At 54.6% G+C, this 24,637-nt stretch overlaps 2 protein-coding genes across 6 annotated transcripts; one reads left to right on the forward strand and one right to left on the reverse strand.

Moving 5' to 3' along the window:
- Positions 1 to 8: 8 nt before the first annotated feature.
- Positions 9 to 5,963, forward strand: CDC20 (cell division cycle 20). The gene is made up of 11 exons (XM_075039228.1): positions 9 to 182; positions 674 to 876; positions 1,466 to 1,611; positions 2,374 to 2,470; positions 3,017 to 3,145; positions 3,504 to 3,700; positions 4,051 to 4,145; positions 4,496 to 4,727; positions 4,837 to 4,962; positions 5,133 to 5,250; positions 5,581 to 5,963. The coding sequence occupies exons 1-11, from the start codon at positions 136 to 138 to the stop codon at positions 5,757 to 5,759; spliced, it is 1,569 nt and encodes a 522-aa protein (XP_074895329.1). The 5' UTR covers positions 9 to 135; the 3' UTR covers positions 5,760 to 5,963.
- A 3,348-nt stretch (positions 5,964 to 9,311) lies between these two features.
- Positions 9,312 to 23,987, reverse strand: ELOVL1 (ELOVL fatty acid elongase 1). Of its 5 annotated transcripts, XM_075039230.1 has the most exons (10): positions 23,947 to 23,970; positions 16,184 to 16,405; positions 14,824 to 14,957; positions 13,054 to 13,112; positions 12,418 to 12,608; positions 12,199 to 12,279; positions 11,934 to 11,990; positions 11,494 to 11,599; positions 11,196 to 11,332; positions 9,312 to 10,773 (listed from the first exon to the last, which is right to left on the reverse strand). In XM_075039230.1, the coding sequence occupies exons 4-10, from the start codon at positions 13,097 to 13,099 to the stop codon at positions 10,519 to 10,521; spliced, it is 873 nt and encodes a 290-aa protein (XP_074895331.1). In that variant the 5' UTR covers positions 13,100 to 13,112; positions 14,824 to 14,957; positions 16,184 to 16,405; positions 23,947 to 23,970; the 3' UTR covers positions 9,312 to 10,518. The 5 variants fall into 5 exon arrangements, with proteins under 5 accessions (XP_074895331.1, XP_074895330.1, XP_074895332.1 ...); XM_075039229.1 differs by lacking the exon at positions 14,824 to 14,957; XM_075039231.1 differs by lacking the exon at positions 14,824 to 14,957 and having other exon boundaries at positions 16,184 to 16,445.
- Between the last annotated feature and the right edge of the window lie 650 nt (positions 23,988 to 24,637).

Genomic DNA, 24,637 nt, shown 5'->3' on the forward strand with positions numbered 1-24,637 from the left:
GCAGGCGGGGAGGGGAGAGCCCCGCCCCGCCCCGCGGCTCGGCCAATCGCGGCGCGGCGGACGTTGGTCGCCGTGGCAGCGCGCGGCGGTTACGTTTGAAGCAGCCAATGGGAGGAGCGGCCGCGCGGGGTTTAAATGCTGCGGCGGCGTAGAGAGATGTGGGCTTCAACCGTGGAGTGGTGGTGAGGGGCGGCCGGCGGCAGGGCCGGGGCGGCGGGGAGGGCCGGCACCCTGCGGGGGGAGCCCGAGGAGTGGCCGGGGAGGTGGGGGGCGCGCTCCCTGAGGCGAAGCGGGCCATGAGAGAGTCCCTGTTGGCGAGGGGGGCCTTGGGGCGGGGGGCATGAGGCTGTGGTGGAGCGGCCCCTGAGGAGCGGCGGGGGGGGGGGGTCTCCTGTGGTGGAGAGGGGCCTGAGGTGCAGCCGGGGGGGGTTCTCCTGTGGCGGAGAAGGTCCTGAGGTGCAGCCGGGGACGTTCTCCTGTGGCGGAGAAGGTCCTGAGGCGCAGCCGGGGACGTTCTCCTGTGGCGGAGAAGGTCCTGAGGTGCAGCCGGGGACGTTCTCCTGTGGCGGAGAGGGCCCTGAGGTGCAGCCGGGGGGTGACCCGGGGGAGCAGGGCTGCCGCTCGGCCGGCGTCCCTGCGCGGGTCCCCGCTGACACCGCCCGCTCGCCCGCAGGGCCATGGCGCAGTTCGTGTTCGAGGCGGACCTGCATGGGCTGCTGAAGCTGGACACGCCGATCCCGAACGCGCCGCCCGCGCGGTGGCAGCGCAAGGCCAAGGACAGCGGCATGCCCGGGCCCAGCCCAGCCGCCGGCTTGTCGCCCATGAAGCCGGCCAATCGCTCCCACAGCTCCAGCAAGACACCGTCCAGGACACCCGGTGAGCGGTGGCGACCTGCGGCGTAGCCTGGGTGGGGGAGTGTCGCCCGGGCTGCTTGCCTGTAGCCGTGGGGCTCTGGCCTCCATGCCAGGCTGCCCTAGCCGGCTTGCTGGTCAGGCAGGAGGAGGTGGGTTACACTGCCTGGCTCCTGGAAGTCACCCACCTTCTCCTCCCCAGCATGAGGTGGGCAGAGCTCTGTGCACTGGGGCTGGGTGAACTGCTGATCCCACAGCTGAGCCTTGCTGGCACAGCTGTGTGTTGGGACAAGCGTGGGTAGGACTGTCTGCTGACAGCTTTATGTGCTCTAACAGTATTTTTGCACCCTCTCCTTATCTGTGAACTCTGGTGTTGTTGCACTAGACCCAACGAGTTGTCTCCTGGCACTCCCTAACCAGAGTTTAGTACAATTAAACAGGGGGGTATAAAAATACAAGTTAGTTGTGACTGGATGGCGTGAGCTCTCCAAGTCGTGCTTGTCTGGAACTTGTCTGGTAGGTGTGATCTGGGAGTGCTGGATTTGCTCTCTATTAAAAGCTCTAATATAAGCTGTTTGATAACTGTAAGGCAATATTTATGCATGTGAATGCAGGTAAACCTGGATCCAAAATTCAGAGCACCCCAACAAAGGCTGGAGGGGATCGCTACATTCCCAACCGCAGCACTCTGCAGATGGAGATGGCCAATTTCCTCCTAACCAAAGAGAATGACCCTGCTGAGGAGTCCCCTACCAAAAAGGTGAGCGTGTTGCTAAGTTACTACAATGATCACTACCAAACACCTAATCCTTCTCGGCCTTTTTACAGAGAAGCAAACTGTTGGTTTTATCAAGTGGGCACATGGGGCTGACAGCCCCAGCCATCACTGCTTCCAGCTCTGGGCTTCAGGAGCCCAGGATGTTGTGGAAGCTGTAAAGCCTGCACACAGGTACTCAGGTACACAGCTGCTCCACAGGAATCTGAGCATAGCTGCTCTGTGGGGTTGTTTCCCTAGGTACAGGGAAGAGTAGAGCCTTACACCTCTGCTTCCACTCACTCTAGCCTGTGCTGCTTCTGGTAGCAAAATTCAACTTTGGGCTAGTGAGGCTTTAAAATATAGCGGGCTACAGAGATACAAAGCTGTGAGCCTGTGCACAGTGAAACTGCTGGTGGTAGCTATTCTAGGACAATGTCTACATGGGGAGCTATTCTGGAATGTGTACACTGTGTTCTGAAATCTGTTTATGAAGCATTTGGTCCCTTGTAGCTGTGGCTTTCCCCACTGGCAATGAGACACTGAACTTGCCACTCTTCTGTATGAAAATGTGAGCAGGACAGTGTGCCAATGTCTGAAGAAAAACTACTTTGACCTGCCTGTCTGTAGCTGACTCCCACACGCAGCTGTACACCTCCTGATTCTAGGAGAAGGGGGCTTAGGTACATGCTCTGGCAGCTGCAGTTTAAGTGCAGCATGGGCTTTGTGTTTCAAATGCATCTCACTGAGCGTAGTTTCTCTCTGTAGGAGCAACAGAAAGCCTGGGCAGTGAATCTGAATGGCTTTGATATAGAAGAGGCAAAGATCCTTCGCCTCAGTGGAAAGCCACAGAATGCTCCAGAAGGTATGATACAGGGTCTATGTAAGTTGACTCAGCTGGAGAGATCTGGGCAGGGGAACAGCAACACAGAGGCCCTGCATGCAGACACAGGAGAGGTCAACTGGCTTCTCAGAGCTCCTATGCACACTGGAGTCTCCCTCCTTAGGGTTCCTGAGGTTGAGGGGCTGTGTAACAGCTACAGTGAATTTATTTACAAAAGTTGAAATGACTACCAGTTGCTCACTTGTACTGCAGGTGGCTAACCTTCCTGAGGTCTGCAAAAGCTTCAAACTCTCTCCTGTGCACTTGTAGCTTAACGGTCACTAAACATAACGGCATACAGAAAATCAAGTGCTTGTCAGTTAAACTTGTTCCTGTGAATTAGGGAATCGGAGCTCAGCCTGGTTCAGCAGTTCATACTGCCAGTGATGTTAGCACACTGCACTCTTCTGAGTGTATCTCTTCTCTGAGGACTTCACTTTCCCTGGAAGGGATTTCTGTTTGGGTGAGCAGTGCTCAGCTGGGACGAAACAGTAACTCAGGTTAACAAATCTGTTCCTCTGCACACAGGCTATCAGAATAACCTGAAAGTGCTCTACAGTCAGAAAACGACACCTGGATCCAGCAGGAAGAATGGCAGATACATTCCCTCAATGCCAGACCGGATCCTGGATGCACCGGAGATCCGCAATGACTATTGTAAGTAGGCTGCAATGTTGAGTGCTGGGCATTGAGATCATTCTGCACTGGAGTGCAGCTCCTAGGACAGTGTAACTGGGCTCTTTCAGTATCTTTAAGCACCCAGGCTGGCATGGCCCACTTCCGGAGTGTCCCTGTGTGGCCTTAGAGGAACAGTGCTATGTATGTGACTGGGATAAAGGCTACCTGACCCCACCAGCTGGGCATGGTGACACCCAGAAGGCTGCCCCTTATCTGTGTGTGTGTATGTGTGTGTGCACATACCTGGTGCAAGTGGAAGATCTGCCATCAGCACTGGGGAAGGGCAAGGCTCCCCAGGTAAGCACAGTGTGACCTGCATTGCTCTTCCAAATTGTAGATCTGAATCTCATTGACTGGAGCTCTCAGAACTTCCTGGCAGTGGCTCTGGACAACTCTGTCTATCTGTGGAATCACACCTCTGGGGAGATTATCCAGCTGCTGCAGATGGAGCATCCAGATGATTATGTCTCCTCTGTGTCATGGATTAAAGAAGGAAACTACCTTGCTGTTGGCACAAGTAATGCTGAGGTCCAGGTGAGTGCAGGAGTAAAACTAGAGGTGTTGTCTAGGGATTGCTGGAAGGTCCTGGGACAAAGACTTGGCTAAGCACAAGAAGGATGCACTGTACCCTGACTTGTCTTGACTGGTGTGGTGTGGAAATGTCCACAGCCAGTGACCAGCTGCAGCATGCAAGGTGGAGTTTGGCATTGGAGTTTTCTGATGCCTGGAGTTACCTTCTGCTCTGTAGGCATGAGATACAAGTTGATCTCTGCTCCCTTACTGACAAGGTTGAATGACAAAGCCTGTGCAGTGAGGTTCCTAGGGCAAAGCAACTGGGCTGGGTTTCTTCATCCTCTGGAGAACTTATTGCTCTGCCTTTCTAGCTATGGGACATACAGCACCAGAAACGTCTCCGAAATATGATCAGCCATTCTTCCCGTGTGGGGTCCCTCAGCTGGAACAGCTACATCCTCTCCAGGTAAAGCAGTGGGTGGGGGTGGGTGAAGGGCAGTGTACAGCTGTTGCAGATTCCTACCCTAGATGTGTGAGCAGTGCAGGTTAGGAATGGCAGAGAGGAGTTTCTGTCCTGGCTTGGGATTCTTACTCAGCCAGTTCTGCTGAGACTGTGGGGAGAAGGCCTCTCTTCTCTCTTGCCCTTTGCTGAAATTGTGAACAGCTTCTGTGGCTGCTTTGCTCACACCAACAGGCCAGAGATGCTGGTAACATGGGTTGAAACCCAGGGGTAGGTACAGCAGCCTTGCAACAGCACAAAAATGGATTTTGGTGAAAATATGTGCCATCCTGACCCTGCAAGCCTTCTCTCTGCAGCGGGGCACGGGCTGGCCACATCCACCACCATGATGTCAGAGTGGCTGAGCATCATGTGGCCACACTTGCTGGCCACACACAGGAGGTCTGCGGACTCAAGTGGTCTCTAGATGGCCGCTACCTAGCCAGTGGTGGCAATGACAACCTGGTGAACATCTGGCCATGCACCCAGGGGGACAGTGGAGACTTTGCTCCTGTACAGACCTTCAGTCAGCACCAGGGTGCTGTCAAGGTGAGTGCAGGGCTGCTGTGGGCACATGTCTGTGTGCAAGGCAGACATGCAGCACTGGCTGTGCACAGGTTGCTTCTTGCATGTCTTAGAATTAACTCCTTTCTCTCAGGCTGTGGCATGGTGTCCGTGGCAGTCAAATGTTCTAGCCACTGGAGGTGGGACTAGTGACAGACATATCCGCATCTGGAATGTGTGTTCTGGCACCTGCCTCAGTGCTGTTGATGCCCATTCCCAGGTAAGACATGAGCATCAATTTGAAGATAAACACCTTCTGGCTGGACACCTATACAGAGCTGCTGGCTCCTGAGGCCCAGAGGCATGGGAAAGCAGGGGACCATGCTCATCTCTGAGTGGTGAGCATCAGCACAAGCAACTTGTCTTAGCTGCATTACTGCCTCTTCCCAGGTCTGTTCTATCCTGTGGTCAACAAACTACAAGGAGTTCATTTCAGGCCATGGCTTTGCACAGAATCAACTGGTTATATGGAAGTATCCAACGATGGCCAAGGTCACTGAGCTGCGAGGTAGGCTGGGCCCTTTGCCTGGGGAAGGGAGGGCTGCTAGAGGTTGAAGGCAGATGTAATCCTTGGTTTGAGCAGGCTGGTGGTCTAGCCTGGAGCATCACTGATGCAGAGTGGTGTCCAGGGGGCATGCTGCTAGAGGGAGGCACTCCTGTGGGCTGCTGAAGAAACACTGTTGCTCCAAATGCATGCCTAGGGTGTGAATTTGTGCTGCTGCAGTGGGGTGTGGGGACAGCTGTGCAAGCTGGTGGGGCTCATGGGGTGTACAGGAGTAAATGTGACCATTGTGGTAGACCCAGAGGGACCAGCCCTGACTGCACACCTCCTCCTCAGGTCACACTGCCAGAGTCTTGAACCTTACTATGAGCCCCGATGGTGCAACAGTGGCCTCTGCAGCTGCTGATGAAACGCTGCGGCTCTGGCGCTGTTTTGAAATGGACCCCATAAAGAAGAAGGAGAAAGAGAAGGCAAACAGTGCCAAAAGCAGCATCATTCACCAGGGCATCCGATGAGTGCACAGGGTGGTTGTGGGGAGGGGGAAATTTTGGCTTACACACTGTACAGTATTTTAAATGTTAATAAACTGCTTTAACTTGACTTTTTTTCTTTATGGAGTCTGATGGAAGAAAAGGCCATGGCTCACAGACCCAAGCCCTTCCTCCCTAAGGTTTGAGATCTGGGCAAGTGGTGGAGCTCTTGTTCTTTAGGGCCAGGCAGCAGGCAGCCTGAGCCTAGCACAGCTCTGAAGTCCTGGGAGGAGGAAGATGCTGTACAATGGCTGTACTTGTGTATCTGTCCCAGTGAAGGCAATGCAGGTGTGTCACCTGCCTCACCACAGGTAGAAGCTGTAGCCTAGGTGACTTCCTAGCCCTCCATCCCTGACTGGAGTGTGTCAAAACTGACACTTCTGAGGGCTCCAGCCCTGTGATGGGGCTAGAAGGAAGAACCCCTGACTTGCTTCAGCTTCCACAGCGTAGTGAACCAGCTCTGAACTGGCCCCTGCCTAAGGCAGGGCCCTCTGCCCAGCTGCTGCCTGCTTTGGTGCCAGCTGTGGTGGGGAGGAGCAAGGCTCAACTGAAAGCACAGTATGTCTGTGGCCCCAGTTTATGCTGTGTCCTTACTGTGCCTCTGTAGGCACCTACCTGTAGTGATAACCTGTGCCAGAGCAGTCTGTGGCCTTGTTCTTGGCAGTCTGAGCTGTAGTGGTGCCTGCACGCATCAGTTAAGCCTTGTTCTGCTACATACAGCCTCTGTGCTGCAGCCAACACTGCCTGGTCTTACAGTGCTGGAGTAGAATAGCTACTTTTGCACTGAGTTTAGTACTGACTTTAAGAGCCAAATGCTATGGGGAAAAGAAGAGGGGGCAGGGGCTGGAAACATACAGCAACAGCTGTAATCACCCCAAAGGCCAGAAAGGGGGTAGCAATGGCATGAAGCCTGATGCAGAACAAAAGGTTAGTTTACATTGCCACAGCCAGCTTAGACATCATGCAAGACACTCTCAAAGCACCATAAACCCAGTGCATAGCTCTTAGTCATATATTCTTCCAGCAGCCCTGATCTCCCTCCTGGTCCTAAGCTTGAGGCTGCACACAGGAATGCAGGCAGCAAGGCTAAGCTGACATTTGGTAGAGCTTGACTCCCCAGCACTTGGAAAAATGCATTTTTTTCCAGGCTCAGTTATGCTGGTGCAAGTTGCAGGGACCATATTTGAGCCTTGCTGCTCTGCATATTTGAGCCATGCTGTCTGAGGTTGTGGGGCTGCACCAGACCCACCAAGCCTGTCCATCAGCTGCACAAGCAGAGCCCAAGGGCTGCACAGCTGATTAACATCTTGGCCTCTGCAAAGCAGCTTGACAAAGCCTGTGCCTCCCATCAGCCTGTGATTAGCTGAGGGTGGATTATTATTAACTGTTTTCACCTTCCCCTCAGCACAGTACCATGCTGTACCTGGCACCAGGCTTCTCTGCCTAAGCTTTAAGCCAGCTGCAGCCTTCAAAGGTGGGCAGTGTTGGCACCAACTCATGCTGCACTGAGGCCAGGCAGTGTGCCCCCCACACCCACCAGAGCAGCCCCACACCTGTTGCTGACCAGGGGCACAGACTCAAAAACCAGCTTGCAGCAGCTGAGCCCAGCACCTTCCCAGCAGGGCTGTTGGTGCATCCCCAGCTGGCCACCTGGGGAAGAGCAGGGGAGGTCTGAGGGAGGAAGAGGCAGCTCTCCCTTCCTCTTCAGAAGCAAACCCTAGGGCAGCAGCTGGATCAAATGGGGACAGGGGCAGGAACCCATATGCAAGGTTGGGCTTTTTCCCAGAGCTGTGCTGCTGTGGTAGAAGCCCTGCCCCTCACCACTGTAGTTTGATGCCTTAAGCAGATTAAAGCTTCCACTGGTTCCTGACCATGGAAGGAAGGCTTTATATGCCTGAAAGCTGGTGTATTTTCTTCACTCCCATGTAGTAGTAGAGCCAGTCTTGCCTCTCTCCTTCACACATACCCACCCCCAGAAGCTGTGCATTACCCAGCCCTTGAAAGTCCTCCAATTATTACTAGAAGGTGATAATATTGCAGTATCTTCCTTTGGCCCCATACTGGTCCTACTGCCCCAGAGCAAGGAAGGAGCTGGGCACTGATCCAGCACACCCAGGAAACACTGCCATATAAGGTGTGATTTCAGCTCAGAGCAGCAGCCCAGGCTGACCATGACAGCATATAAATTACCAAGCACCATGGCCAGCCCATGGAAAGATCACAGCTAACAGGAACAATTGGAGGAAGGGAAAGCAGAGCACACAAAGGGAACAGCCTGTTTTAAAGTGAGAAGCATAAGGAGTTTAAACTATTGTTACTATTTTGGGCAAAAGCAAAGACAGTCCTGTCTTTACCAAAAGCCAGCTGGGCAGCAGGGAGGAGGCAGCTAGACAGGAAAAGCTCCATCTCAGCTGTACTGTCACCTACAGCTCCTGAAGCAGTGACTTCTGGTTCCTGCTGAAATGGTGAGCAACACGTTCTTCTGCCAGTTCTTGCCCACAGAGAAGCAGCAACAACTGGGAGAACACCACACAGTGCAGCAGCCAGATCCCATTTTAAGGCTTCATACATACAAGGGCACTGAGCCCTGTAAAATGGGGTGATGCCCACATGCAGTTAGGCATATTGGTCACACGAGTTCAGGTCACTTGAAAAGGTTTTCCTACATTTCAGAGGTGTGCAGCAGCTCAGACAGGGTCAGCAGAGCTTTCCTGCTCTAGGGCTTTGGCTGGACATCCACCAAAGCCCTCCCACACCCCAACCAAAGCTGCAGTGAAACTCAGCTTCTGGAGGCCTGCTGGTCTAATGCATTCCTCCCAGCCACAAGCAGCCCAGCCAGCTACCCACCCCTCTTCCCAGGCTTGAGTCATCAATCACCTCAGCTGGCCTCTCTGCACAGGTCACAAGGTGATGGGGGAGGCGGCACTGCACTACAACAGCACTGAAGGGAAGCCAGACTGGCTCAGGTGGTAGAGACAACAGAGCACAAGCTGGCAAAACACACTTCTGTAGCAAGAACAAGGCAGCAGCAACATAAACCTCCCTCTGACCAGCCCAAGCTATGTTCTGCACAGATCCACACTGCAGGGGCATTCACAGATGCCAGCAGCTCTGGCTTCAGCAGATGCAGAAAGCAACAGACTGCTGTTTCCCCATCACCTGGGCTTCCAGGGGCTCTATTCCCTCTGCCACACCTCAGCTCCCCAGGATTTCTGAGAAGCAGCAGCTCCTTCTGGGCAGCTGGCCCTGGTCCCAGCCCACACCCACACTCCACCCCAGCCATTCTTTCACAGGGTGGAGGCACTTTCACAACAGGAGCCTTGACACATTTCCTGCCCTGAGCACCCCTCTACCAAAACACTTGGAAACAATCTGCCATCTGCTTCATCAGCACACTGCTATCTCCCTCTCCCCCAACACACAAACCTGCTACTCCAGCTACTTCTCCCAGCCCTGCCTCCAACCACACTGGGCAGGACCAAGCATCTGGAACAGTTTCTGAGCACAGCAAGCCAGGAAAACAAGAGGGCAGAGCCATTTCTCCTTCTGTCTGTTTATTTGTGATAGAAGAGCAGCCCAATCTGACAGGGCCTGGCTCCTTCACCTCATCCTCAAGGCCATCAGCATGGTTTTGGTTACAGCCAGAGCAGGTGATGGGCACCAGGCCCAGGAGAGCCACTGCACTGCCCTGCAGTAGGGCAGAGTACACCTTCACCCAGGCCCAGTCAGATCCACAGAGGCAAGAGGTGCTCACTGTTACACCACAGCAGGGCACACTACAACCATCCTCTGCTGTGCTCATGCTGGGCCAGAGCAGGGCTGGTCCCAAGCAGGAGAGCCCAGGGGCTGATTCTAGGGGCAATTATTGCTCGTCTCAAGTTTGCAGGAATGGAAGTGGTCCAAACCAAGGCTGAGCTTGGCCTCCCCCACCCTAGAGCAACCTACCAGCTGCCATACAGGATCAGGCAAGTGTGGCTAAAGCACACACCAAGCACCCAGCCCAGGCACAGAAAGGCAAGGCAACCTGGGCTTATCATGTGGGGGAGGCATTTCAGGCTGTCACAACCCCTGCTACATACTAGGCACCAGGCATGTGTACTGTACTGGGCAGGTCTGGGCCCTCAAGTCCCATATGCACTGCCCCTACATTCTCCACAGCCATGCCTGAGCAGATACGCCAGGGCAGAACCCCCAACCTCGGTGCACAGGGACCAGAAGGGACATGCAGCACTGTGGCATGGAACAAAGCAGCACAAGGCATGGTAGGGCAGAAGCACTCACGCTTCAGCTGGCAGCATCAAGCAGCCAGGGACAAGTCTGCTCATCCACACAGGCTCTGATGAGACAGGGAAGAGGAGAGGGCACCAGGACAGGGACCGGTCTCTTCTTTTGGTCCTACTCAGAAGGAAGTGGCCCCTAGGCAGAAGGGCCAGATGTAGGCACTTGGGGAAGTTCCTTTGGAAACACTGGAATGGGACTGCAGCCCCACAGCTGTGATGCAGGCAGCTGCCTCTCTGCTCAGCAACACCAAGAAACAGCACAGGCCCTCCCAGGAGCAGGAGAAGTTGCCCATGGCTGCTCAGAGCAGAGGGGCTGGGCATGCAGACAGAGGACAGCAGGGCTGGGCACAGGGGTACAACAGTCTGTAGGCACTTGACTTGGCTAGTGGCACCCAGGAGCAGGGGAACAGGTCCCAGCTGCCTCTGCCCCGGGGCTCTCATTGGCTCTGGGAGGGCCTTGCCCTCTAGTTGGCTTTGACCTTGCCATTGGTGACAGTGCCATTCTCATGGATGCTGCTACCGTTGTGCTGGGCTGCTTGCTGAGCCACCCGGGGCAACCGTTTGCCCTTGGTGTAGGACTGGTACCAGAAGTTGGAGAAGAGGATGAAGAAGATCGTCCCATAAATCCAGATGAGGTGGATGAAGATGGGGAACTGGTACTGGCAGCTGGGCATGAAGTAATACTGGGAGATGTGGATGGAGACAATCACAAACTGTGCCTGGGAGCAAGGCAGAGCAGGGATAAGTTATTCATGAATGCAGGGTCAGGGATCCCACTAGAGACCTTCTTTCTAAATGAAACCATTAGACTCCTTTCCCACTCTGAAGCAGAGGTCCTTATGGTGAGGCACCATCAGCAGCAGCTGGAAAAGGCAGGCACAAGCCTCAAGGCAGCATGCACCTCTCACCTTCCCAACATGGTTGTAGCCCAAGGGCAGCAGGCTGAGCAGCACCCACACCCTAACCAGGCTGTTAGGGCTATGAGAGGCCCACAGTGGACCAGAGCTGCTAGAAACCCAGAGTGAAAGGCTACAGAAGACACAACTAGAGCTGCTGGCTGCACTTTCATAGCTACAAAGGCTGGCCTGCCCCTCGCATCAGAGGCTGAGGGCACATGCTCTGCTCCACAGCACAGACTCACCAGCTGGATGGCTGTAATGTGCTTCTTCCACCACAGGTACTTCTGAAAGGCAGGTCCCGCTGCTGAGAGTCCATAGTAGAAGTACATGACAACATGCACCATGGAATTGATCATGGCATGGAATGAACCCATTCCCCCTGTCAAGACAGATTTTCATTAGCATAAGTCAATCCTCTGCAGCAACCAGCACTACAGGGAGCTCCTAGGAGCCCAGCAGGGCCAAAAACCCACTTCTCAGCATGCTGTGGCCAACCCCACCCTCTCCCCAAGCTGTGCACCCAGGCAGTTTCCACCTTACCTGGACCAAACTTTGCTCCCCACCACCAGCTCCAAGGCAGAACAGAGTGGTGGAAGAGGTGCAGGAATGTGACCTGTTCATTCTTCTTCCGCAGGACAAAGATCACCTGCAATAAGATCCGAAAAGTATCAAGGACCTGTAGCCCTGGGAGCACCTGGAGCAGGCTGGGCCACTAATCCACAGTGTCTGATCTCAGTGATGCTTCCCCCATCTCCAAGCTCACTGATCCCACACATCAGGTCACCCCACAGCTTCCAGAGCTATAATATGCCAGGAACGGCCTCTGCAATAGCCTAGAGTAGGCTCCTTGGCAGTGATGCCAGCCAGAAGCACTACCAGGTCATACTGGAAGGGCTGAAGCAAGCATCTACCCCAAGTACACTGGGCCCCAACTCCCTGCCCAGCAAGCAGTGACAAGGCCTCCTCAGTAACTCACTCACCGTGTCTGTCAGTTCAATGAACTTGGAGAAGACAAAGAGCCAAGCAACACTGACCATCTGTAACAGAACAGGTTAACATTAGGGACACACCTCAGCCTGAACATGCCCAGTGACCAAGGGTCTCTATACAGTAACCCTGAGGTGAAACCAAGAGTCAGGGACCACAAGTCCTCTGCCTCAGGAGAGGCAGGTAGGTGTGACCTTGCTGTCCAAACAGAAGCACTAAATGCCATCCCCACTTACCAGGAGAGGGACAAGAACTCACCCTGAGGGCCTTGGGGTCCTGTGAGAAGTCCACAGGGTCACATCGCCAGGTGTAACCAGTAAGCCACCCTGCCATCAGGAACTGCAACAAGAGCATCATCAGGGTGAGGCCAAACATATCACCTACTGCACAGCAGGGCTGGGAACAGCCTACAAAAGGGCTCCCCATCACCCATGTAGCCTGTGTGCACTGCTACAAAGCCTACTGCTGACAACTCACCTCATAGACTATGTAAAGTGAGAGTCCCACCAGAAAGAAGTTGTATAGCACCATGAACTTCTTCAGGTTTAAAGGCTTTCTGTTGGCCATTAGCCGGGGACCCAAGGATAGTACAAAGTAGACATATGCCAGAAGGATGCCCATCACAAGGAACGGGGACTGCATCAGTGGATAATCAGCAATGCGGGGGTCTGCAGAGAGAGCCACAGTGCGAAGCAGTTAGCATCCTCACCCCAATCTGCTGCCAGCAATGCTATTGCCAGAGATGAGGCAAGGACATGGCAATCCTGTTCTCCCAGGACAGGTGTGCAGGTAGGGGGGGGCAGTCTGGGAGCAGAGGCTGATGAAGCCAGCCAAGCTCAGTAAGGTAAAGCCTGAAGCTATGCTGCAGGGCAGCCTGGAAATCTTCTGCCAAGGAGGGTGCAAGTGCCCCAAAAGGGCCTGCACAGGCAATGAGGCAAGACAGCCTCATAACAGGCAGCCCCAAAAAAACCCAGAGCTGCATCTATGTCAGGGCAGAGGCAGGATGCAGCCAGACCCAGACTGCTTCAGGGATGACAGACCACACCCCTGTGCCTGTGGCAGTAAGGCATACAGGGCCACCTGCCCTGCAGCTGGGCAAAGCCAAACACTCACCTGCTTTCTTCATGAAGTCCTGATACATGGTCACAATCCCCTCCATGGTGGCAGTATCTCTGTGGAGAGAGAGAGGGCAGATCAGGCAGCTGTTTTCCCAGGAGGGCAGCCTGCAGAGCTGGGAACCCCATCATCCACCACCAGCAGTCCTTCCAAGGCAGCATCTTAACATTTCAAGCCAGCTGGGAAAGCTTCCAAGCACTGTATCTCTAGCCCCTTAGTCTTGCTCCTGTGTACAGGCTCAAGCATTATCACCCACAACCATGATGTTGCCACCAGCCCTGCCACCCATACCCACTCAGCACACTGCTCTGCCTGACCCTGGTGCAAGGTCTCCAAGGGAGATGCAGAGCTGGCCCACACTCTCCACAGAGCAGTGTTTTTATCCTCAGCTTTGGGCTCCTGCCTACTGATCCCCACCAGAGAAGCAACACAGCATCACTGGCAGACCCACTGCATGAGGAAGGAAAGCCATCAGTTCAGAAACAAAACAGTTTCTGGTGTCAGAGTTCCTGGTTTCACATCCTTGCACAAAACCCTCCTGACAAGAACTACCACCCCATAACTCAGCACCTCAGAGGCTCAGTGCATCCTACTTGACAATGACATTTCCACTCCCCTTCCAGACAGAGGACAGTATCCCCAGGTAGTGGAGAAAGCCACAGGAGAAGGATACGAGGCTGCAGGGAGAAGGACCAGCACTCCCCACACTTGCTCAACCTCACTATACACACATACCAGACAGTGATCCAGGCAGATGCTCTCCAGAAAAGCAGGAAGGGCCCAGGCTCTTGCTGCTGCAGGCAAGTTTGAAACACCCTCACCCAGCCCCCTGTGCTCCCCAACCTCTCCCCAGCCCACAGGGCACCAGAGCAGCAAGAAGGCAGGCAGAGCACAGGCCCAGCCTCACCTGACTCACCCACCTGCGAGGGAGGCATTCCCCACAGCTGCTACCAGGCACTCCACCTACCCCTTCATCCAGGAAGGTGCACAGGAATCACTGCCCACACACAGGCCTGGGGAAACAGGTCCCCAGCCTCCCCAGGAAGTTTATTGCTGCCACCACCAGGAAGCATGCAGCCTCTCCCAGACCAGCAGTCAGGAGGCTGAAGCCAGAGTAACCTTCTCCCCAGTAAGGCCCCACTGCTACCAGCAGCCACTGCTACCTTAAGCCCTCACCAGCCAGCACCAGCATCACTCCTTCAGCTTTGCTTCAAGAGGAAGAGCTTAGCAAAGTTCTCTTTGCTCTAGCTGGGACCCAGGCAGGACAGCAGCAGACACCACTGGTGCAGTGCTACCAAGCACCTACGTGACAGGCTTCACTGGCAGCAATCTTCATAGGGCCTGGCACACACCATTCTGGCTCACCATTCTCTGCAAATCACTTCAGTGCAGCAACAGTGCTGGCTCTGTGCCTGCCCAGTCATACCCTCTCTGCTTCTCCAAAGTGTGGAGTATCACCCGACCTCTCTGCAACAGCAGGGGGGTAGAACAGCTCTCCCCCTTCACCCCCCACCCCTCAAAGTACCCACTCCTCCAAGCAAGGCTCCAGAGCAGCCTACACAGCCACGCACCCCAAGGACAGAGCACAAGTATTGCTGTGCTTCAGAAAGCACAGAGGGTGGTTCCTCACACCACCTTAGAAGCAGCTGCAGCAATAGGGCAAAGCCTGCTCAGGACTGATCCCCCACACCTCAGGTACACCAGCAGAACAGATGCTCACCTTCCCAACCCAGGGTTTCAAGGCATTTAATAGCAAGTAATACTCACTTGTGGTATCACTGTGATATAAGTAATATTTAAGGTCCTGGGCGCTGCCAAGATTATCCACTCTCCACATGCAGCAGAGGCGAGAAAAGTGTAGTAGGAACTATAGCATCCTTGAGAGCCACTCAAGGCTCCAGCTGTGGGAAATGCAGTAAGTACAAGTCCTGAAAGCTGCTGAGCTTTAAGTTGCTTTAATGGCCAAGAGCAAGCTCCAAACTTGTCTGTCTAGTTTCAGCTTTCAACCACTACATCCAGCTACACCTTTATTTGCTAGATTGAGGAGCCCTCAAGAGTTAGTTCCCAGCAGAGGTACATGACTATTCAAGCTCTATGTTTATCTTATCAAGCTGAATGAGTCAGCCTTACTATAGGTCTAGGGCAGAGACATAACTCCTGCAGAGTACTTGCCTATTTTGGGCAGGCTAGGATGAGAAGATAGTTCAGTCACCGACAAGCTCAGAGCTACATCTCACACTGCAGGGAAACACTAGAGCTCAGGCACTACAGATTACTTTGCTGACCCTGATGCCAGCAAGGCTCCAGCATCACTGGCCAACTAGGACTCCAGCTCAAAACCATTCAGGGTCCCAGGACACTAGAGACTTGGGTGAGAAGACTCACACTGCAGTTTTGCTCTGACAGACCTGCTGAAGGCTGCACAGAGCACACAGCGGACAAGGGTCATCCTGGCAGCAGCCCTGAACCCAGACAACTATCCCCCCAAGCAGTGGGAGAAGCCCACTTCAACCCAGCACTAGCACAGAAGTCCCCACCAGTGTGAACAGCAACAAGTCCCTTTTACTGCTGTGTCTTGTGAAGCACCTCCACCACACCTATAGCCATACATGTCACAGGGAGACAGGAAACATTGGACTTGTCCTGAGCTTGGGCTCTGGCAAGCACTAGGACTTCTATCAGGGCAAAACTAGCAGGATTATGCTACAGGCCCTTATGAAAAGGACCTGTGCATTTTCCACAGCTTCCCTAGGCAGAACATCCTGCTGCAGCTAGAACCACCACATCTCCAGGGAACCCCCAAGGTCTTTGGGTCTTTGAAAGCCCTGGTATCCACACTAGCATGCTACATAGTCCTGCATTAGACAGAAGCGGCAGTGTGCCTTGCTCAGTGAGCAGAACCAGGTATGTCTCACCCTTCTCTGTCTCCCAGGGGCAGCCACTGGCCTTGGGGTGTTGGCAGTTGAGCTCCAAAGGGGGAGTTGTAGAGCAAGCCCAAACATTACCTTCACTAAGCAGGAGGATGTTAAGTACGCTGGCCTGCCTGAGCCATGATGGCACCATGCCAGCCCTCCTGCTGCAGGCAGGGGTTTTCCAGCACAGAGCAGATCTGGGAACCTGAACTCACCTCTGCCATTTCCTCTGTGTACAACACCAGTACTTGATGTCCCTCTGCACTTTGAGAGAGGTTCACCATCCATCCAGGCATCCGCTCTTACTGCCCTCCATGCTACACTGTGCATCACGCACTGTAGGCATTTACAGCTCAGTGGTTGGTATCTGTCCTCTCTGCACAGGGGAGACACTCTCCTTTGACTCCTCCTGGATCCTGATCCTCTTGGGCAAGGAGCTGGGAGGAGATAGGGAACCCAAAGCTGAGCCTTGAACAGCTGAAGAGAAGAAAACAGGTCCAAGCATCCCAAAGCACCAGGAACCCTGGAGGGCCAAACACACCCTGCACAATACCTAGTGACCTTGCAACAAATCTCCTTCCACCTCTCACCAACAGGGTGTCACTCCCCCACCTCAGAGAAAAAGTTCCCACTATTTGCAAACCAGATTATCAAGCCACATTCTGCCCCTGTAACCAACATCAAGGATTAGATACTTGCTTACACCAAGCAATGTGTACACTGCATATTTCCAACAAGCTACACAACTAATTAGTGCAACTTCAGCAAGAACAGCAAGGCCCTTTATAACCAGCCCCAGCAACCCAAGAGCAGTCAGACCACAGCATCATGAACCATGACACTGACAGAGACCAGAGCTCATCCCAGTTAGTTTTGTTAACAGCCTTGCAGGGTACATCTCTCCCCAAACAGCAACCATCTGCAAGCAACACTCAGCCCCAGCCATCCATCCAACACCCAACACTCCTACCCCATCAGCATTTGAGTCAGAAATCAGCCTGTAATAAGTGTGAAAGCAAGCCACCTTAATCTCCCCACTATTTTAATTACAGGCAGCACTAAAACAGCCTGATAGGCGGTCACAGAGCTGCCACCCCAGGGAAAGCTGGCACAGGGCCCTTGCTGAACTGGCTAAAGCAGGCCTGGCCCCTGTGGGGGTCCTAAGGGAGTAGCAACCCTCAAAGGTCAGGAGATAACCAGTTGGCCAGATATCAAACCAACCCACATCCCTGACCTACAAGCTGGCAGCAAGGCTTGCTGCCTGATGCAGCTCTGAGCTCCACAGCCTCTCAGGAAGACAGCTCTTCCTCCCCCAGCTCCCTACCACAGCACCTGCCCAGCTTCCTGGAGCTCCAGAAAGTCACTGTGGGGTCCAGCAAGGTGTGCACACAGCTCTGTGCACCCAGAGAGTATGTTTCCTAGCAGAACTATGGGTACCTGTGGTTCAAAAGCATCTGTCAGTAGCAGCTGCTGCTGTGGAAAAGTGGGACTGACCAACCCAGGGTCTGGTGGCCCCAGACCAGGCACAGACAGGGCTGTGCACAGCAGATGCTGAGGTTGGCACCTCAAACCATCACCAAGAGCTGTCAGTCACAGCTCCAGAAGATGCTTTCCTGAGCTTATACACAAGTGAATCCAGCAAGATGAGGAACCATGTCTGCCCTAAACACACAAGCAGCAAGGCAGTCAGAGCAAGACAAGAGGGAGAAAGAGCCTGGCCAGCCCTAAGCAGCAAAACCCTGTTCTTTATCAACTCTGCAGTGGGATCACTCTAAGACTAAAGTTTACCAAGAAGCACAGAAAACTGCATTTGGATCTCCTTCTGCCACTCTATGCCCAGGTGAAAGGAAGAGGGTCCTGTAACCAGGCAGTGCACACTTGCTTAACACAGAGCATCTCAGGACACCAGCTCAAGCACATGCAGCCGAAAGCACTCAACAGGAGAGCTATATTCAAGTACACCTGCATTACTGCTAATGGTTTCAGTGATCTGACTAAAGACTCAGTTAAGGCACTATTGTCCACATGCTACTAAAGTCATTTTTCTCCCTCTCAAGAGAAATCACAGCCTAAAGTGATGCCTGTGCACCAGCTCATAGGGCACAGAAGACCAGTCTGGCAGGAGAGCATGAGCTGCTATGTTTCAAGTGTGGAAAGCCATACCAGCAGATTAGGGCAGAGCAGGAATGTAGCTCTCCTAGCCTGGCACCTTGGCTCTAAGGATTTGGGACAGAGTCTGATCAGAGTTTGAAGACAACCAGTCCCAGAATTCTCAGCTCACAACAGAACTACAAAGTCTACAAAGACACTTCATGCTACCACCACCAGATCAGTTTTCCAACTTGAATCACATCCATTTGTCACTTCCTCTGGCTCAGCTACTTCATGCTGAGTGTCAAAGGATATGGCTAACAGCCTGGTACCATATGCTCTGCATCAGTATACTCTGAAGTTAGTATAGGAGGACAAAGTCAGTATAGGAAAGAAGGGATGCAAACTCTCAAAGCCTTGATATGTAACAGCTCTTGCAAGAGCTGCCATTGTGGCTGCTGCAGGAGTCACACTGGCTCCAAGTGGCAGGAAGTGACCCATCTGAAGTTGGAGTTTCCCCATCTTTACCAAGTGTGTGTTAATACCCCACCACTATCTCACACAGTGGCTGTAAAACCCTGAGGCCTTTGGATAGCATCCTACAAACAGAGATTAAGCTCTCCCCTTCCCATGCTCACTGGAAGCAAGGAGAGCAAGATGAGACTCCCAAATCAGCAGGCAAGCTCTGCAGAGCCTGAGCAGTCAGTGTGGTACCTCACAAGCTTTTAAGGGAAGGAACAAGCCCATTGCGATAGGGTACTGGTAACCTTGTACAAAAACCAAGGCAGGTAATCAGACTTCAAGGTCCCACAAGAGCATACATTGCAGTAAAAGGCCTACAGGCACAGCACAGTGTTTTTTCAGGGACAGCACCTCCCCAAGCTGATCAGGCAAGCTGTTAGAGTAGGCTTACTCCTTATCACATTCAACACTGGTGGCTGCGTATTCAGGGCACTGATATCAGTACAGATGAGAGCAGTTGGGGAAAAAGCAGGGAAAAGGCAATATTAGGCAGAAAGTCTGACATAGCAAGGAACAAATTAGTAGTGAAGGACGAAAAGAAACAGAGGGTGAGATACCTACAGAAATAGAAAATAAAGTTTCCAAGCTAACCACACTGAGCTGTGTCAACTCCCTCATGCAGCACCAGGTGAGGGGGGAAGGAGGTGGAGGTGGCTGGGCTCCCTCTCCAAAGCAATGGCACCTGGCAGCCCCCCAGGGTGCACAGGAGAGCAGACTCAGGAAGGACAGACTCAGGCAGGCAACAGAGGAGGGCAGGCAGGGCTAGACCAACCAAGGCCAACTCCCAACACCTACTTCTAGAAATAGGTCAAGTTGTCTAAAGCCCTCTGGCAAAGGAACACAGAGCACCCCTATCTGGAGGTGGGACTCACTGTACCAGAGCATTCATCTCTGGTTTTAATCATTATGCAAGTGCCTCACTACAAGGCTCCACACAGCAGTTCTGTAACCATTACACAGTAGTGATGACTGTGCTCTGTCCCATCTGGGCCTGTGCATTAATTGGACAGGCACACCAAGACAAGATGGACATTAGAAGTCTACAAAGCAAGATGCAGAAAGGAAAGACTCCTAAAATCCCTCCAACAGCTCTATCTAGACCATTCAAGAAGCCCAAGTGTGAACCCAGAGCCACTTCTCATTGAGACAAGGGGTCACTGCCTGGAACTCACCATGACATCAGCTTCAGGCCCCCCTACCCTCCACACCAAGAAGGCAGTGCAGTCATACAACCACCTTATAACAAGAGAAAGGGATGTTCTCTGACAATACTACAGACATCAGACTCCAGCAGCACAGTATACACACCACAGATCCCAATAGGCATAACGCTTAACAGGCACCACCTTTAACAGGGTTCACAGCCCTCCAGACACAAAAAAAAAGCATTAGGCCCAATTATCTCCACACAGGTATAGATGGACCATTCAAATCCAGGGCTGGTGCTCCTACTGCTGGTCCTGTACACACAGGGAAAGCCTCTTAGGGTTAAGTAGAAGCAGCATGAGATAAAAAACCATATGTATACAGAGAAACTCTATTAAACCATGAGAGCAAGCTAGCTGATCTGATGCACAGGGTAAGAGCACTCCTTGCAGCAAGACTGGGGACATGCTGCCACAGCAACAGCTTACCACCCTGATCCATCCCACACAGAAGAATCAACCAGAAATTAAATACCCTGTGAGACACTAAGAAATCAAGAATCATCAAACACAGTTAGCACCTCCACCATCCCCAAGCCACTAAAGTCTCAGTTAGCATCCAGACACAGGCCTGCTGGTAAAGAGCTGGCTGTGGCAGCTGCAACTTGTCATCTGAGCAACAGCAGCCCCACAACTCCTGCAGGGAAGAGCTCTGGCTCCTGGGGACCAGTTCCTCCCCGCAGGAGCCCAGGCTGCATCACCTGTTTGACTAGCAAGAACCAGACTTTCCACCCCAAGTGCTCCCACCATCTGACAGCCAGTAGGGCACATGCTAGCACAAATCCAATACAAAAGCATAGAAACACAGAAGATCTCTTGGGCCATCACAGGCACCACTCCCAAAATCTCCTGCAAGCTTCTTCATAAAGGAAAGATCTCACCCTGAGTGACTGTGCTGTAACCCCAGCAGAAAAGGGGAAAGCATTCACTTGCAACCTTCAAGGACAGTGCCAAGCCAAGCATGCAGCAATGCACCTGCTTCTGATACCAGCTTTTCTCCACCAGGAGAGAAAGGAAACACTACACACCTTGAATAAGCTCAGTTATTTTCACCTCCAAAACATGGTGCAAGACACCTCTAGGTCAGAGTGAGTTTTTACTCTCCTAGCCTCAGTTTTAACAGTACTTTCTCTCATATTTCACTTCTGCCCAAAGGACCATATGATCCCCCCCATCTAACAGACTTTCAGGAAACAGAGGTGAGAATATGACACAGGGCAGAACTGCAGAGGCCCAGGCTGTGTGGGTGGCATGGCTTAATCCCTACAGCAAGATGCAGCAAGTAGGTGCTGTAACAGCTGGCATCATGCTACTTCTCATAGGAACAGGCTGTCAGCAGCAGCTCAAACCCATGAGCTAGAGGGGCTTCCTAGGAAAGAGATAAGACACAGCAGCCTCAGTCAAGCCCCAAGGCCTCAGCCAGCTTTTTGACTCTTCAAATCATCCTCAAGAAGCCGCCCAGCAGGTCTGGTGGGAAGGTCAGCTCCATCCAGCTAGGAATCTGCCCTGGCTGCATTCTGGCAGAAGAGAAGGTGGTCAATTTGGGGCAGCACAGCAGGATGGATGCACTGCTGCACAGGCAATCCTGGTCTCCGAGAGGGGAAGAGATGCTCTGAGGGAATGCACTAGCAGGGAAAGTGCCCTGTGTTATCCCATGCTGCCCACTGAGCACAGGAAGGGGGATTCACCCCACTTTCTGCCCTTAGTACTCCAGAACCAAGGTGGTCAGTCACAGGGAAAGCACCTGACAGTCCCCCCACAGGAAGCAGCCTGGGCACCGAGGCATACAGACTGCCACCCCGCAAAGTCTCCCCTCCTGTCACAATGCCTATGTATTTACACTGTCTCATTTAGCTTGTTACAGAAATCAAAAAGCAGCTTCCCCAATTGCCCCTTCATTACAGCAGAGGAACAGGCCCACATAAGAGACCTACAGACCAAGCCCAGTACTGCCTGTGGAAGGTCAGGTGAGCATTTGGCCATGGTTATTAAACCTGCAGTTGCCCAGCAAGTGCAGATCCCTGTGCATGACCACAAACCAGTCCAAGGTAAGCTTGCAGCCAGGCTACTGCTGCCACCAGGAGGGTGACAGCGACCTCCTCCTCCTCCCACCGACGTTCCAGAGCAAGCGCCAGATGGAGGCCAAGCACCTACACGAGCCGGCACTCAAAGCTAACATTGTGTCACAGCAGCGGGGGAGGCCTGGTACCGCCACCCTGCCCAGAGGAGGAGGGAAAAGCCATCTCAATGGTACATTGATGCCGAGGGCTGTGTAGGAGAAAGCTCTCCGGCCACTGAGCAGCCAGCCCCGCCGCCGGAGGCTGCTCTCGCCCTGCTGCAGCGAAGGCCCAGCACACCACAGCCCTCCTCAAGCCGTTCAACGTCCCCACAGCTCTCAGCCAGGGCCGAGCCCAGCGACCGCACCAGGGCGGAGGGTGCCGGGGAGCGCAGTCGGGGTCCCTGGGCACCGCCCCGCACGGGCCTTCCCCCCCACCCCCAGCGAGGCGGCTCCGGCACAGGCCCCCCGCCCCGCATCCCGCTGCTGGCCGGAGGGAGCTCCGAGCCCCGCAGGGCCCTCCCCCCCCCGCCCGGGAGCGGGAAGCGCGGGCGGCTCCCGGCAGGGCCTCGGGGTGAGGCACCGCCAGGGCCTACCGCCGCGCCGGGCCCCGGAAGCGCCGTGCCGCGGCCCACTCGAGCGCCGGCACCGCCGCCGACGGCGGGGCCTGGACGGCCGGGCCCGGGGCTGCCGCCCGGCTGGGGCTGTGGGGAAGGGCCGCTGCCTGACAGCCCGGCGGCTGCCGGCCCCGGGGAGGCCGCGTACCGCCGCCGAGGTGACCGGGGGAGGTTAATGCACCTTCCAGCGAGCCCTGGCCGCGACCAGCCCCGGCAGCTGCCCCCAGCCCCACCAGAAGTGCCAACATGGCAATGCCGATCCCCCTCCCTGAAGCTGTGCAGCCGCCAGATCTCGATGGAGAGGAAACAAACCCCGGCTCGGGGCTCATCCCTGCCAGCAGCAGGGAGGCAGTCCTGGCACAGCCAGGACCCCGTCCCCGGCACAGCCAGGACCCCGTCCCCGGCACAGCCACCAGGCAAAGACCTGCCAGGCCAGAGGCCAGGGTGTTTGTGCCCTGGCACACAACCAGTGAGGAGAGACAGTCCTTCCTTCTGGCAGACTAGGAAAGCATCCCAAGCACCAAACCGAGACAGTACAGAAGGGACAGCTCTGGCATATGACTGCCCCAAAAGAGGGCAGCCCAGCTGTTGGAAAGGAATTACACCCTTCCCTGGGCACCCCGGAGAGTGCTCTGGGACAGTGGCACCAGGCTGTGAGCCGGGGGCTCTGGGGAGCACTGCAGCTCCTCACACCATCAGGACCCAGCTGCTCTTAAAAGCCACTTGAAGAACCCAGCTTGGACTCCACTTATCATCCTCCTTCCAACATAGGCAGGCTTGCACACTGCTGGCCTGTCGCAGGCATCCACGCTGCTATTATAGTTATCCCCCCTCCGGGGGGGGTGACAGCCTCCACTAGCACCTTCCTGCCTGGTGGCAGCCCCACCCAGCCTCGCCACCTGCCAAGAGCATGTCACAACACCCATCCCGCCCATGAGGCCAGTCTCTCCAGACTAATCCCTCCACCGCTTTGGTGAGGGGCACACCACCCACTTCCTCCCATGCCCCAGAACATCCCAGGTGCAGGGACACAAACACACCCACACAAGCCTCCTCCAGCCTCTGCCACTCCTGCAGGCTGTTTAGCAGGTGCCAAGCCAGCACATGGCCCCACCAGGGCAGGGCCCACCACCCCAGCAGGCAAAGCTGCGATCCCAAAGCAGATAAACCTCACCAAGGCCTCAGCGCTCCCCTGCCCTGCGACAACCTCAGCAAACAGCGCCAAAAGCCCTTCCAGCACACACCACCAGCAAACCCCAAGCCACCACCAAGCTCAGACACCCCCCTCCTCCCAAACTCCCCCCCCACCAAAGAATCCAAAATGACCCCTGGGAAAGACCAGGCACCCCCAGCCCAGCCCCACCAGACAGGGCTGGACGCCGGACCCAGCACCCACCGTCCCGGCTAGGTCGGTCGGTCAGTCCGTCTGTCTGTCTTCCCCGCCCCCAACGTGTACCTACCCAGCCCGCCCGCATACACACACTCACCATCAACCGCACCCCGCTCTACCCGCCACCACCGCTGTCCCTGCCCTTAAATGGGGCTGCCCTACCCCCCTCGCCGCTGCCGATTGGCCTTGGGGGTTCGAGTTCCGCCCTCCAGGGCGGAGCTCGCCTCCCGAAGCCAATCGGCGCTAGCGTCGCTGCCCGCCCATTGTGTAGTCACGCCCACGGGAGCAGCGCCTGGCGGGCCGGGGCTGCGCAGCGCCCTGACATTTTGAGGGGGGCGGTGCTGGATGTTGGGGTGGGTTTGGCTGATTTTTAGGGGCGAGGCAGCTGTCTGGGGAGACCGAGGAGGTGGATGGGCAGCAACAGGAGGGAAAAAATGGCAAAGGGCTGGGAAAAGGCTGCGTGTTTGGGCAGGGTCTGGGTGGGGTGTGGAGGGTTGGCTGGCGGGTGGTGGTGAGGGCATGAGGGAAATGGCGGAAAGAGGGCCCTGGCGTTGCTCTCACACCGACCTCTACTTTCTCTGCTGCTTGTGAGGTGGAGCCAGTCCTCTCACAGTCCAATGCCATCTCGACATCTATTTCAAATGGGAGTCACACTCCTCCTCCGGGTTCGCGCGAGAAGGCTGTCGTCCACCCCAGCAGGAGAAGCGGCAGCACGGTGGGCAGAGAGGCCCGGCAAAGCCTGGGTCATCATCTGCAGCCAAGGCACAGCATCCTGGTCACTCACAGGT

The sequence above is a fragment of the Buteo buteo genome, chromosome 10 (genome assembly GCF_964188355.1).
Source record: "Buteo buteo chromosome 10, bButBut1.hap1.1, whole genome shotgun sequence".
Lineage (NCBI taxonomy): Eukaryota > Metazoa > Chordata > Aves > Accipitriformes > Accipitridae > Buteo > Buteo buteo.

Excerpts from the sequence above, each read along its gene's own strand:
- CDC20 (XM_075039228.1), top strand. The coding sequence starts at position 136 with ATGCTGCGGCGGCGTAGAGAGATGTGGGCTTCAACCGTGGAGTGGTG. Across the intron at positions 1,612-2,373 it reads AGGAGTCCCCTACCAAAAAG|GAGCAACAGAAAGCCTGGGC; the intron begins GTGAGCGTGTTG and ends TTCTCTCTGTAG. Across the intron at positions 4,146-4,495 it reads AACAGCTACATCCTCTCCAG|CGGGGCACGGGCTGGCCACA; the intron begins GTAAAGCAGTGG and ends TTCTCTCTGCAG.
- ELOVL1 (XM_075039232.1), bottom strand. The coding sequence starts at position 13,099 with ATGGAGGGGATTGTGACCATGTATCAGGACTTCATGAAGAAAGCAG. Across the intron at positions 11,991-12,198 it reads AGGACCCCAAGGCCCTCAGG|ATGGTCAGTGTTGCTTGGCT; the intron begins GTGAGTTCTTGT and ends GTTCTGTTACAG. Across the intron at positions 11,333-11,493 it reads GGGAGCAAAGTTTGGTCCAG|GGGGAATGGGTTCATTCCAT; the intron begins GTAAGGTGGAAA and ends CTGTCTTGACAG.